Genomic DNA, 15,151 nt, shown 5'->3' on the forward strand with positions numbered 1-15,151 from the left:
ATGCTCACAGTAAACAAATCAGCTTTGGAGGTCTTAACAATCCTTCTCCAATGTCACAGTTGAAAACTAAAATGCTCAACAGAAGCAGAGCACGACGTTCCATTTAAAAACAAAAATAAAATAAATATTACAACCAGATGTGAAAGAAGCCATCATGCCCCAGCGCCAGCTTTGCTTGTAAATGGCCAGTCGTGCATAGCAGCATTTATTCACCCAGTGCCTACGGTGGCCCATTTTAGCCATTTAATGGCCACGCATACGTTAGGTCTTGCATGCCATTTCTTTTTGCAGTGCCCTGCAATCAAACAAGCATTTCATTTTTACCCACAATTAATAATGAAGAAAACCGATTAAAAAACTCCAAACCACACAAACAAAGAATATTTACGTTGATTTAAAGTTCATGTGAAGGTTCCGCCACGTGTGTGCTTGAAAACAAGGGGGCCTACTTACAAGCCCCTTGTGCCACTTTTGCATCACTTTTAACATGGGAAAAGTGCAGAAAAAGTGGCGCAAGGGGATTTTAAATCTGCCCCAAGGTATTGAAAGGTGGTAACACTGGAAGGGTTGTATGTCAAAATACTGAGAACAGAAATATTGTTCTACAAAAATATTGTGGCCAAAACATTGACCCTCAAAATAGACTGAAGGTAAGTGTATACTTTTAAGGATAGATTTACTATTCTTAGCGTCACATCTACATATCTTCAAGATATATATGTCGTCAAGGTACATATGTGGAGTGAAGTATAATCAGGGCCACTGGAATTATGCGGCAGGGTTCACTAAATTATGTGGCAATAATCAGCAGATTATGCAGAGTCACATTTTGTGATAGTATGACTTCATTATTTTGCAAATATTGCACGTTGACACTGTCCAAGCAAAGGTTTCACCTCATTGGTCCCAGTTGAACTTCGAAATACATCATTCATAAACTGAAAGGTGACCGGTCAGTCTTTGCAAAGTGTCTTCCACTGCGTGGCAACATGTGTTGCCGCATTGATATCAAGTTCTGATCCGTTTGAGCTAGAAATTATGGGGCATATTACCAAGGGCCCTTATCGCCGCTTTAGCTGGACTTTTTCCCGCTAAAGTGGCGATAATGTTCTCGCCCAATTACCAAGCTGTCGCTAACACCAGTTAGCGACAGCTTGTAGGCGATAGCGAGCATTTTGGGGCCCGCTTTGCATGTCTGGGATATTTATCGCTAATGACATGCAAAGTGGGCGTGCCAAAATGTTAGCAACTGAAAACAGTCGCTAACATCGCTATCGCCTATGATCAACACAGGCGTAGTTTTGGAAATATTCGCGCTAAGCGCGAATATCTCCAAAAGCTAACGCCTGCCCTGACCAGTTCTTAGCCATGTTATCCAATGGGAGGTGGATAACATGGCTAAGAGCATTGTCACGCTAATGCGTGAATATCGCTGTATTGACAGCGATATTCACGCATTTCGCCTGATTTTTATCGCTTTTGAGATAAACCTTGCTAATAGCAAGTTATCTCAGCGATAAAAACAGGTGAAGGGCGGCGATAAAAATATTACCGCTAACCCTATTTAGCGATAAATATCGCTGTAGGTTGGTAATATGCCCCAATGTTTTTTTTGTTAAAATTTGCAGATTTTTCAGAAGATAATGGATTATGTTGCAAATGTAGTAAAACTATAATTATACAGAAACCGCAGCAGATACAGAATTGCAGAATTCCAGTGGACCTGAGTATAATAAAACTATATTTACCTATATATCATTATTATCTAGACAATATTTTGAAAGGCAACACTTAGGTAACGATCTTTTTGTAGGACAGTATTTCGTCCAAGATACTCTGGTACTGCCCTCCTTGGGGGCAGTGTCTTGCATGGGCCTGTTTGGAGCAGCATTTAAAGGGCACAAGCGTGCCAGGAAATCTCTAGAGCTGTGCAAAATTTTATTCAAACTGGCGTAATTTGTCAGTTTGTGTTATGCGAAATTCACAAAATTATGCAATTTTGCCACTTCACGTCATTATGCACCATTTGGTGTAAAAAATCATTGCAAAATGCACCATTTGTAGTGAACATTTACCAGAAATTCAGGGGTAAAACAGCACATAAACTGCGTCCTTGTGCTAAAAGTTGACACAAGGGCAGACTGGATGTTAAAATATAGTGCCAATGAAGGATTTGCATTTCATGTAACTACGCGTAATTTTGTGAAAACTTTGCAAAATTTTACAAAGGCAATCTACATCAATTTTACGCACTCCTAGAAATCGCCCAATTTCCTCACCAGACAGACCCCCTGAAAGTCCAATAGATTCATTGACAATCACTTGACTTAACTTGAAATTCTCATGACTTTCTTTGCCCAAGTCCAAGCGATCAGAGTCTACCATCAGTCGCAAAATCGCTCGGCTTGTCCCTCTTGAATCTTCCTGTTTCTTTGGAAATTCTTGCAAATCGCCCTGAGCCAATGGGTGGTGCTTGTGAATCTCGAAACCACGTGTCCGGTAGGACCAGTCAGAGTTTGTGGTGGCCCAACCTTGCAATCTCTCTAAAACAGCCCAGGCTTGTGATTTTTTAGGCATCCCAAAAACAATGCATGATTTTATTATCCAACTCATCACAATATTGCATGTGGCAGCCAGTTCCTGCAGTCACCAACACTTGTCATTTCACACCCACTGCCTACATTACTCCACGCTTCTCATTGGTTCGACTGGCTACATGGGGGATTGCAAAGCGGATCCCATGAGGAGATCTCTTGTGTGTCATTTCATGGCAGATTCCCCTGCAGGTCACACGTTCATTTTATAACCGGTCCCAACGCAGCTGTACGTGTCATGTCTAAGTGGATCCCAAAGCAGGCAGTGCAAGTCTTTTCATAAAGGATCCTAGGACATTCCATGTGTGACATTTCAAAGGCGACCTCACGGCAGCATGCATGTGACACTTCAAGGTGGGCACCAGGACATGTGTGTCATCTCATTGCAGATCCTACAGCAGCGAAGGCTTGTCATTTAATGGGGGATCTCACGGCAGCCCTCATGTGTTCCTTTATGGCAGATCCCACTTGGTCTCAGGGGAGCCCATATTCATGTGTTTCAATTCATAGCAGATTCCAGGACAATCCATGTTCACCGTTTCTATGCAGATCCCTGAGCAGTCCATGTGTATCAGAGCATACCCTAGGGCCTCTAATCATGTCATGATCAGCCGCGGCCCATGCAAATAAGAGCGGTGGGACAGTAGGGCCGGGAGGGGGAATTTCAATAGACGACAATGGGGGAAATGTATTATTTATTCATTTTTTTCTCATCATCGTCTGCGAATGTGTGCTATTTCATAGTGAATCTGAGGGCTGCCATTGTGTGACATTTCATAGTGGATCCCAAGGTGGCCCTTCTGCGCTATTTCATAGTGAATCCCAGCGCTGCCCTTGTGTGACATTTCATAGTGGATCCCAAGGTGGTCCTTGAGGGCTATTTCATATTAGATCCCAGGGCAGCCCTTCTGTAGCATTTCAAAGTGAATCTCAGGGCGGTCTTTGTGTGACATTTCATAGTGGATCCCATGGTGGACCTTGTGGACCATTTTAAAGTGGATCCCCAGGACAGCCCTTGTGAGACATTTCTTAGTGGATCACAGAGTGGCCCTTGTGTGACATTTCATAGTGGATCCCTGGGCGGCCCTTGTGTGACATTTCAAAGTGGATCCCAGGGCGGCCCATGTGTGACATTTCAAAGTGAATCCCAGGGCGGCCCATGTGTAGCATTTCAAAGTGGATCCCAGGGTGGCCCATGTGTGACATTTCGTAGTGGATCCCAGGGTGGCACTTGTGTAGCATTTCAAAGTGGATCCAAGGGTGGACATTGTGTGCTATTTCATAGTGAATCCCAGCTCTGCCCTTGTGTGCCATTTCAAAGTGGATCCAAGCGCTGCCCTTGTGTGCCATTTCAAAGTGGATCTCAGGACTGCCCTTGTGTGACATTTCAAAGTGGATCCCAGGGTAGCCCATGTGTGACATTTCAAAGTGGATCCCAGGGCGGCCCATTTGTAGCATTTCATAGTGGATCCCAAGGAGGCACTTGTGTAGCATTTCAAAGTGGATCCCAGGGTGGCCCATGTGTGACATTTCATAGTGGATCCCAGGGTGGCACTTGTGTAGCATTTCAAAGTGGATCCCAGGGTGGCCCATGTGTGACATTACATAGTGGATCCCAGGGTGGCACTTGTGTAGCATTTAAAAGTGGATCCAAGGGTGGACATTGTGTGGCATTTCAAAGTGGATCCCTCAGAGATCCTTGTATACCATTTTAAAGTGGATCCCCAGGGCGACCCTTGTGTGACATTTCATAGTGGATCCCAGTGCGGCCCTTGTGTGCCATTTCATAGGGGATCCCAGGGCGGCCCTTGTGTGCCATTTCATAGGGGATCCCAGGGCGGCCCTTGTGTGCCATTTCAAAGGGGATCCCGGGGCGGCCATTGTGTGCCATTTCATAGGGGATCCCCAGACGGCCCTTGTGTGCCATTTCATAGGGGATCCCAGGGCGGCCCTTGGGTGCCATTTCATAGTGAATTCCAGGGTGGACATTGTGTGACATTTCATAGTGGATCCCAGGCAGACCCTTGAGTGCAGTTTTAAAATGGTTCCCACAGCAACCAATGTGTGCTATTTCATAGTGAATCCCAGCGCTGCCCTTGTGTGACATTGCATAGTGGATCCCAAGGTGGTCCTTGTGTGCTATTTCATATTAGATCCCAGCGCAGCCCTTCTGTAGCATTTCAAAGTGAATCCTTTTTGGGACATTTCATAGTAGATCCCAGGGCGGCCCTTGTTTACCATTTCAAAGTGAATCCCAGGGCGGTCTTTGTGTGACATTCCATAGTGGATCCCAGGGTGGACCTTGTGTACCATTTTAAAGTGGATCCCCAGGACAGCCCTTGTGTGACATTTCAAAGTGGATCCCAGGGCAGCACTGTTGTGCCATTTTGAAGTGGATCCCATTGTTGCCCTGGTGTGCCATCTCATAGTTGATCCCAGGCAAGTCCTTGTGTGCCATTTCATAGTTGATCCCAGGGCAGTCCTTGTGTGCCATTTTAAAGTGGATCCCACAGCTGCCCCCACAAGTCATAGTTTGTAACAGCTCCGCCTGTGTATATGTTTGGGGGGATTCTTAAATCCTAACCAGGCTCAGCCACTCTCTTGTTTCAAGACTGCTGATACGTTCTGATTGGAGGGATTCGGTCCCTGAGTGCCATGAAAACCCTCTTTCACCTAAATAGTAATGACTGCAGAGCATCTCTCTATCAGACTTCGACCCTCCATTCGTTAGGAGGCTCTTCATGGCTACATCGGAAAGGCAATGCACAATTGAGGAACAAATGAAAATCGAACTGAAAGCCAATTCAGGGCATGAGCAAGCCCCACTATGGGATGAGTGGGGAATGCGATAGACCATCGATCTTCTGGAGGGGGCCCACAAACTCTCCTGCTCAGAGCTTTCCCATGAAAGAGGGGTAGTATGAGTGGTGAGAGTAGACTTTGATGCTCTAGGAATATCCTCAATGAAGAGTAAAGCCCTGGGCATGGCCATAGAGGACAATAATGCCCTGGGCATGGTCGTAGAGGACAATAATGCCCAGGCCGTGGAGGTAGAGGACAATAATGGCTGACGCGTGGCCATAGACGACAATAAAGACTTGGGCGTGGCCATAGAGGACAATAATAAGCTGGCATGGCAGTAGAGGACAATAATGTCCTAGGCATGGCCATAGAGGAAAATATTTGCTGGGGCGTGGCCATAGAATGAACACTTGGGCGTGGCCATAGAGGTCAATATTATGCTGGCATGGCAGTAGAGGACAATACTGTCCTGGGCATGGCCATAGAGGACAATAATGGCTGGGGCGTGGCCATAGAATGAAGACTTCGGCCTGGCCATAGAGGACAATAGACCCTGGCATGGCAGTAGAGGGCAAAAATGTCTTGGGCATGGCCATAGAGGACAATAATGCCCTGGGCTTGGCAGTAGAGAACAATAATGCCCTGGGAATGGCCGTAAAGGACAATAATGACCTTGCATGGCCGTAGAGGACAATCAATCCTGGGTGTGGCCATAGTCGTAGAGGACAATAATGCCCTGGACGCGGCCATAGAGGACAATAAAACCCTGGCATGGCAGTGGGGGACAATAAAGTGCTGGGCATGGCCATAGAGGATAATAATTCCCTGGGTGTGGCCATAGAGAATAATAATGCCCTTGGCATGGCTGTAGAGGACAATAATGACCTAGGCATGGCCGCAGATGACAATCAACCCTGGGTGTGGCCACAGGTGTAGGGGACAATAATGCCCTGGGCATGGCCATAGAGGACAATAATGCCCTGGCCATGGCTGTAGAGGATAATAATGCCTTGGGCATGGTTGTAAAGGATAATAATGACCTGGGCATTGCTGTAGAGGGGAGTAATGCCCTGGGCATCGCCTTAGGGTTCCGCGGGGAGTCCCATAGCTTAGTTTGACTCATGTGCAGACAATGGGTATTACCATAATATTCCAAAATGTAACTGCACCATAGTGTCTACTTTCTGGTACATCTCCTGAGGCTTGAGCCGGGAGAACACGGAGGCACTTCCCTTCGTTTAGGCACTTTGTTATTTGCACATTTTTTATTGTAAAATCAAGTTGCACTGAGTTCCGCTTTTAAACTTGCCCTGAGTTCGTTTTTAAAAAGACTGTTTTTAAAATACACGGATTTCTGCTTTTTAAATACCTGCATTTACTTTATACTTGAAGTCTCTTATCCACAGGCAACTACTGGTTACAGGGGGCTGTTTTGGAGGACTGAGTTGGCTCTGAATCACGGGGGGGGCGCCATCTTGGGGAAGGTTTGGTTGGCAGACTAGCCTTCCCCTCACCTACAGTTTAAAAATGAGTATGGCGCGTGGGTGCCGCCAGCACGCCAAAGGCAAGCCTGTCTGCGCCCTTTCGCACTTGGCCCACGCTCAGCGGCAGGACCCCCGGCAGTTTCGGGCCGGGTAAGTTCCCCAAATGCTATTACGACAGAACAACACTGTTGGAGTTAAACATCTAGGGTAGGGGCAGGGAGTGTATCTGTCTATCCTTGGATGCGCTACCAGTTCTCTTCCCTGAAACATGCCCCCAATGTGGTGTCACTCCCAAAAATTCTTATGTATCCCATCTCTCCAACGGTGGATAAGAAGGTTGGGCCAGTGGGAGGCGCCGACCAAATAAACAAATGCATGATGCTTAATGCTAGATCATTGGTCAAGCATAGCCTGGGTTGCGCAAGGCTTACAGAGGAAGAGGAGATAAAAATTGCTTTATCACAGAAACCCGGACGGATAATTCTTCAGGCCCAGATATAGTTAAAGCTACCCCTCCGGCGTTTTTATGCTTCACTTTGAACAGGCTTCATAAGAAAGGGGGGGATTGGCGGTGATCTATCACGGGTCAATCAAGGCAGTCTTCCAGCCCATCGTTATGGAGACATGTGAAGCGCTAACTTTTAATTTCTGTGTATACCACCACCACACTTTCAAAGGAAGTTTACAGACCACCAGGAGCCAGAAACTCATTTATAGCCGCACTTGGTAATGTACTGGAAGAAGGTTTATGTACAGATCCCTACACGGTTATGGGAGATTTCAATTTTCATTTAGAGGCACTTACTGACCCGGACACGTTGGCCATGAATGATATGATGAATGGCGCTGACTTGAGGCAGCTGGTCGCCGGGCCCACTCTAGCGGCAGGACATTCCTTAGGTGGTAGCTTCTCCAACCACCCAGGTCTCAAGTTTATGGGGCTACTGCCACTCGTTTGGTCGGACCAAGCCGCCGTCCGATTCGAGTTGACACTGATGGGGCTGACAATGAGGGGGCAGTGTTCCAAAGGCCCTGTAGCCAATAGAGCATGGAATAAAATTGAAGGAACAGCTTTGCAGGGGCTTCTAACTGCCAAGGCAGGTCAATTGCCAGTGGGAGTGGACGAAGCATCTGTAGTTTATACGAATTGGCTGGAACAAGCCTGCAAGATTCTAGCTCCAGTTAAGACCCTTCGCCCTAAAAGATCGCAACCATCGACGCCATGGTTTGCAGAGGATTTGAGAAATTAGAAACTGATGTGTAAACGGCTGGAGCCGAACTGGAGGTAGGGCTATAGAGAGTCTTATAAAAAACTGTATAAGCACAGTCTGAAACATTATAAACTGCTTATTTTTGCCGCCAAACAAATGTAATTTGCAATTTGTATTGGTTTGGCAAAGAATTCAACAAAAGAGCTATTCGAACTGTTTCTAGTCTGGCTTCTCCAGGTCCAGCCCAGTCAGGAACTGTGCGAAGATATCGCCAAGTTCTTCCTGATCAAAGTAGAGTGCATCTTTTGTGTTTTCAGTGGGTCAAGCTCTGGTGGGCTACATGCAACTGACTGCGGGGGAACAAAAGTTAGCAACAGTTCCCAATGTAACATTTGAGAATTTCTCACCAGTGTCTCTTGAAGACATTCAAGAGCTCCTCACGGCTGCAAACTCAGGGTCACCATATGACCCATGTGCAGTGTCAGTGGTCAAGCTGGCTCCGATCCATATCGCTTCGCTGCTATTAACAATTTTTAATGGCATGTATGCAACTGGGCAGTTTCCTACATGTCGGAAATGAACCTCTATCCCGCCCCTATTAAAAAAAAAATGTGGATCCTGTTGATCCCAAAAACTTCCGCCCCATTTCTAGGCTTCCGCTCTCAGCGAAACTGGTAGAAAAACATATGAATACACAACTCAGTGCTTTTCTAGCAGAGACACAAGCTTTGGACGCTTCTCAGTATGGCTTTAGGAAAGGCCATAGCACTGAGACTGCCCTCTTTAAGGCCACAGATGAGATCAGGGGAGCTGTAGATCGGGGGGACAAGGCAGTTCTGGTGTTGTTGGATCTGTCCGCTGCCTTTGATATGGTCCATCATGATATTCTGATGGACCGTCTAAAGGCATGCGGGGTCCTTGGGAAAGCCTGGGACCTTTTAAGATCCTTTCTATCAGGCAGGAGACAAATTGTTGAACCTGAGAGCATCAGTCAAAACCGTTTGCACTGCCTTGCGGTGTTCCACAGGGCTCTTGACTGACTGACTGACTGACTGACTGAATTATTTATTAAGCGCACTTATGCCGAGACGTCTTGGCTTTTCTCTTAGCCCCACACTTTTTAATTTGTATGTCTCCTCTCTGGCGCCTATAGTTAGGGCGTTTGGATTTGGATTGACATCATAAGTGGATGACACCCAAATTGTGGTGTCTCTGCTACCCGGAGAGGAGGCTGGCTTAGACAATCGATTCCAAGGGTGCATGTTATCAGTAGGGAGTTGGATGGCAGAGAACTGCCTAAAACTCCACACTGATAAAACTGAGGTTATGTTGTTTGGAAACAATATTAACTTCTGGACTCCAAACTGGTGGCCAGACTCGATGGGCTTTCTTCCCTCACCCACTAATAAGGTGAAAAACCTGGGTGTGAAAATGGATGAGGGTCTTACCTTCAGGCAACAGGTTAATTCAATGGCATCTAAAACCTTTTATGTAATCAAAACAATCAGGAAAATATTGCAGTTCCTGCCCCCGAGCAGCCGACAAACAATGGTCGCAACTCTCGTTATGTCGAGATTGGACTACTGTAATAATGTGTACCTCAATGCTCAACAAAGGCTCCTGAATAAACTCCAGTCACTGCAGAATGCAACAGCCAGACTGCTTTTGGGCACACCTCGGTTTGCGGCCATTACCACGAAAATAAACAAATTGCACTGACTACCGGTAAGAAACCGATAACGCTTTAAAGACCTGTGTCTGGTCTTTAAGGCGCTGCATGGTTCAGGACCTGACTACCTAAAACAGTATTTCCACTGGTACACACCGAAAAGGCCGCTTCGTTCATTAGGGGCTAGGCTGGTCTCAGTGCCACGCATAATAAAAGTTCAATGGGGAGGCAGAAGTTTTACTTGCAGTGCGGCCAAGGCCTGGAACAACCTGCTGTTCCAATTAAGATGCATCACAAACCTCTTAGCTTTCAGGAAAAGCCTAAAGACCTGGCTGTTTTCCCAATGAACTTCTACCATTTGGCCACCGGAGATATAACTAGTGCCAGGACACCTTCGGGTAGCAGCTGGTCTGTATAAATATCATTAACATTAACTTGAAGGCTGGAAAGCCTGGGACAGAGCCAGTGAGGCTAAAGCCGGAATCTGGCTTCACTAAGAGACAGCGAGATGTCAGGACACATCAGAAAGGTGTCCACAGTCTGGAGTGTTCCTTATCCATTAGCAGAATCTACGAAGTGGTATGACAGTCATTGAATACAGATGTAAGATTGAGACACAACAACAAGCCTTGGTGACTGAAGATAAGAAACTGCCATCTCCAGCAAAAGGTCAGCGGAGATGGGAGATAGTGCATTACAATGACACCCGGTTAGATGCCCTTTCAAGTGCATGACAATGACAAGGTGTCAGACGCCCTTTCAAGTGCATGACAATGAAAAGGTGTCAGACGCCCTTTCAAGTGCATGACAATGAAAAGGTGTCAGACGCCCTTTCACGCCAGAAAAGGAGTTATTATATTTTGAAATGTGTTGCAGTCGGGCATCAGAGATATGGCAGTGTTTTTTACTTGCTGCAGGAATACAACACTGGATGGCGGAGGTGAGACTTTTCATCAGAGCCTGACCCCCTCTGCAGAGTCTTCAAGGTACCAAGGCTTCTTTGTCTCGGGGGGGGCAGCTTTTGACCACCCAGGTTTAGTTATCTTAGATGATTAACTGCAAACACAGGAGGTACGTCCCTGGGGAATATGTTGTACTATATGAGAAAGCATCTGTGTTTCTGTCAGCTCTGAAAGTCACAAAGTGAACCACACGTCAGTGTGTGTGTGAGTTAGCGATTCATCCATTTACCATTATTCACAATCGGGGTCAATATAGGAACACCTTTTCCTAAATAAGGACTGAGATGCTGGAGTTTGTTTGGGCCTACATCTGCCTTGGTGCCACAGTCCTTTCTTTCTTTGGTGTTATTGTTGTGTAATTGCACAGTGCTTTGAAAGTCTGTCTTCCATGCTGATGGTTGCCAGGTTCAGGATGTGGAGTGCTCTGAAAGTCTGTCTTCCATGCTGATGGTTGCCAGGTTCAGGATGTGGAGTGCTTTGAAAGTCTATCTTCCATGCTGATGGTTGCCTGGTTCAGGATGTGGAGTGCTCTGAAAGTCTGTCTTCCATGCCGATGGTTGCTAGGTTCAGGATGTGGAGTGCTTTGAAAGTCTGTCTTCCATGCTGATGGTTGCCAGGTTCAGGATGTGGAGTGCTTTGAAAGAATGTCTTCCATGCTGATGGTTGCCAGGTTCAGGATGTGGAGTGCTTTGAAAGTCTGTCTTCCATGCTGATGGTTTCCAGGTTCAGGATGTGGAGTGCTTTGAAAGTCTGTCTTCCATGCTGATGGTTGCCAGGTTCAGGATGTGGACCCTCCTCAGTGGGAGGAGGGACAGTGCTGCCACACATCATGTTGGAACAAGAGTACCTGTCCTCAGCCCCTGACACCTTATGGTGAATGAAGACTTTCTTGTCCTCCTCTGCAGGAGTTTGGGTTAAGGAAGAGCCCAGCGGTGAGTCCAGCAGTTATGGCGGAAAGGAGTGTGGTAAGGTGGGGAGGGCTGCGGTGACTGGCATTGGAAGGGTCTGGGGGGCACATGGCATCAATGGTCCAGTTTGTCCGGGGTGCCAGGGGCAGCATGCAGGCACCCGCAGTCAGACTGCTGATAAATCGATCCTGTGAGCCGAATTGGTACTTTTGTCCCAGGTGTTCATCCTGGTGTTGGTGACTCCTGGCTTGTTCCCGTTCATCTACAAAAAATAGACATTAAATTGACATTAGTTCTTGTGTTAAAGTTACTTTACTTTGCAATCTCAGCAGGTAATGTGCATTAGTAAAAATCCCATTTAAAGCCAGACCTGGGCTGTCGCGGCCAATGATGAAAACTCAAAGTGCCTCTGTTACGAGTTATTTGCGTTTCTCGATTCTTCTGTAAGCTCAAAGTGCAGGCTTCAAGCCCGTTCACTTACAGGCAAACACAGGAAACTCTAACTTCTCTGCCTCCAATCATACAGATGAATACCGCGCCTCAACTTTCAGAACTTTGGGATTTATTTTAGCACAAGGTACTAAAACATGACTGCCAGCAGCCCAAAAATTAAGAGGCATTTTTATGAGAGACCTGTGTCGTGTTTGCATCGGGCAACTTGGTACCTGCGTGAAGCAAACCTCTAAGTCAGATTTTTGAAGTCATGCAAAGCCAAAACAAATCTAGATTAACGCAACGCAGCGCCAATTGCTGCGTTGCATTACTCTGCCCTGGAAAGGCGTTCCCTGGGGGTTACGGTGGGTGTTCTTACACAACTCCCATGGATTTTGATGCATTCCTGAATTTATCAGTACTGGTAAACCTGCGCATGTGCCAAAAAGTTACACCTTGCGAAGGGAGGCGTAACAAAGAGAAATATCTCTATTTCTCCTCGTTTCTTCCTCTTTCTATGTGTGCTGCATTTTGCAGCACTCATAGAAAGCGGGAAATGAGGCTTACCTTCCTGCACAAAAACAATCCTGCTTACAAAGCAGCCACCCTCGCACCATGTTACAAGGGTGCCTGCGTTGGTGCTAGGCTGCCAAAAGATCACCAGCACAGAGGAAAGGACAGGAATGCACCGTATTGACTTAAATACAGCGCATTTCTACCCTTTCCCTATCGCGCAGTGCAGTGCAGCAAGGGGACTTGCCGTACTGCACCACACTGCACTGTGTGACTTCTTCACAGAACTAACTTAAGACGAAATCCTAAACTTACTACTTTTGGTATTCACAGAAGGCATTTAGTACTAGAAAAGTTAGGATTTTGTCTTAAGTTTGAATTAAGACAGACTTAAGATAGACTTAAGACAGACTTAAGATAGACTTAAGACAGACTTAAGTTAGGATTTTGTCTTAAGTCTGTCTTAAGTCTGTCTTAAGTTTGTCTTAACTCTGTCTTAAGTCTGTCTTAAGTCTGTCTTAAGTTTGTCTTAAGTTTGTCTTAACTCTGTCTTAAGTCTGTCTTAAGTCTGTCTTAAGTTTGTCTTAACTCTGTCTTAAGTCTGTGTTAAGTCTGTCTTAAGTCTGTCTTAAGTTTGTCTTAACTCTGTCTTAAGTCTGTTTTAAGTCTGTCTTAAGTTTGTCTTAAGTTTGTCTTAATTCAAACTTAAGACAAAATCCTAACTACTACTAAATGCCTTCTGTGAATACCAAATGTAGGTAGTTTAGGATTTTGTCTTAAGTTAGTTCTGTGAATCGGCCCCAGCCTTAGTTTCTCTGTAGTGGTGGAAATGCCTTGGATGCAAAGTATGTTTGATTGGCTTCATCATCTCTAGTGCTGCAAAGCCAGAAGAATCCTGTTACTTTCCTGTAACAACAGCTGTCCTCCCCATTTACACTGGCTGGTTTGCCCCAGTATGACAGGCCAGGCTGAAAGTACACTCACTCATGACAGGACCAATGTAAGCTAACCATAGAAAGTCATGCAAAACTGGAAGAAATTTGCCAAATATATCCTGGAGAAATGCAAAAAGTTACCTACTCACTGAACGACCCCAAAATCACGAGAGCATCTCTGCTGGACAAGGCTGGCGTCTCAAACATCAGCCACCCATAAAAGGTGTTTAAGAAATTTATTATTTCCATGATTTTGCCACATGGCAAGATTCTGCAGATGTCCAGATATACAGTGGTACAAGAGGAGATCGAATTAGAAAATGATGAAAGTGGACTTTAGCCCTCCTGCCATTTCTGAGTCAAGAAAGACAACCCATGCGCCTTGTTCTTTAGCTCATTGTAAATGAACGCAAAGTCCCATATTTGTCAGGGAGAGGAAACATCATGGAAATGCTTCTAGTGGACTGTGGGAAACCAGCTTGGTACCGGGGGAAAGCAATGGATGCACTCACACAGGGAATCTAGCCAGTGTCTGGAAGAAAATACTGATTCCAATGAGGAGTCCAGGCCTTGCCCCTGGAAGCTGTGGCTCGAGTACCATAACAACATTAAAGTTAGGAAACTATTCAAATAAAGTGTGTAAAAGGTCCCATAGGGTGCAGGGTCTGAAGAGTGGATTTGTACCATCAAGTCCTGCAGGAATGCGCAGGTGACATGACATCTTTAGGAAAAGCATCACTCTGTTACTCATTTACACCCCATTCCCCCCACATCTTTCTGAAACCCTCCATCTGCGTGTCTCACAGACCATCTGCTTCTGTGTCACCCATTGTCTTTTCACTCTGTCGTTCTACATGTACTTCATTTTGTCACCTCCCCTTCACAATGTCTTGTCTCTTTCCCACACACTATCTCTCTCACCTGTAAACACATACTGTTCTTTTCCATTGGCACTGTCCATATTTTTACAGCTGTGTACCTCCACACTTTCACATAAAATTGTATTTACAATTGACACTTGTGCGACCACTTTCATGTGATCTTTGCAGGGAGGCCAAGAATTGGATGATCATTTAGTTTGAACAACTTAAATCACTTTTTTTGGAGGCAACTTTCATTGTGATCTCTTCTACTGGGACCTTCCCACTCTTCTTCCAACCCATTTCCTGTTCCACTCTGCCCCTTATTCAACCTTTTGCAATGGTGGATCCTGCTGGCAAGGTGTGTTGATTGAGTCTGCTGCATACTGCAGTACACATATGAGTTCGGACAAAGGAGGTTTTTGTTCACTTCAGTAGTTAGGGCTCGCAAGCGAAAAAACCCTTTTACTAGGGTTTCAAAAATGGACCTGGAAATTCCACACAGCTCGTGCGTGTCATTTCCTAGGTTCATTTTGATTGGGCTTTGGGTGCTTGCTGTTTTTTAACAGAACACGCAATAGGCCAATGTGGTCGCGTAGCTCCGCCTATGGCCTATTGGTGTCTGTTACGCGGACCAAAGCCCATGTGTCTTCAATTATCGCGGCCAGACACAGCCGCCATAATTGAAGACATATGCCTGCAGTGGCGCGCTCGCACCACTCGCAGGCTTTTTTTTTTTTTACACAATAGCGATCGCAAAAACGATCGCTTTCAGTGCCGC

The 15,151-nt window shown here is 45.9% G+C and overlaps 1 protein-coding gene across 1 annotated transcript in view; it reads right to left on the reverse strand.

The window, feature by feature from the left end:
* Positions 1-11,020: 11,020 nt before the first annotated feature.
* ADGRD1 (adhesion G protein-coupled receptor D1) overlaps positions 11,021-15,151 on the reverse strand; it is a 1,126,805-nt gene continuing 1,122,674 nt past the window's right edge. Inside the window, exon 25 of the mRNA XM_078666340.1 lies at positions 11,021-11,892. Coding sequence (XP_078522466.1) covers positions 11,797-11,892 — 96 coding nt within the window. The 3' untranslated portion in view covers positions 11,021-11,796. The remainder of the gene's footprint in view (positions 11,893-15,151) is intronic.

This window comes from Lissotriton helveticus, chromosome 11 (genome assembly GCF_964261635.1).
Source record: "Lissotriton helveticus chromosome 11, aLisHel1.1, whole genome shotgun sequence".
Lineage (NCBI taxonomy): Eukaryota > Metazoa > Chordata > Amphibia > Caudata > Salamandridae > Lissotriton > Lissotriton helveticus.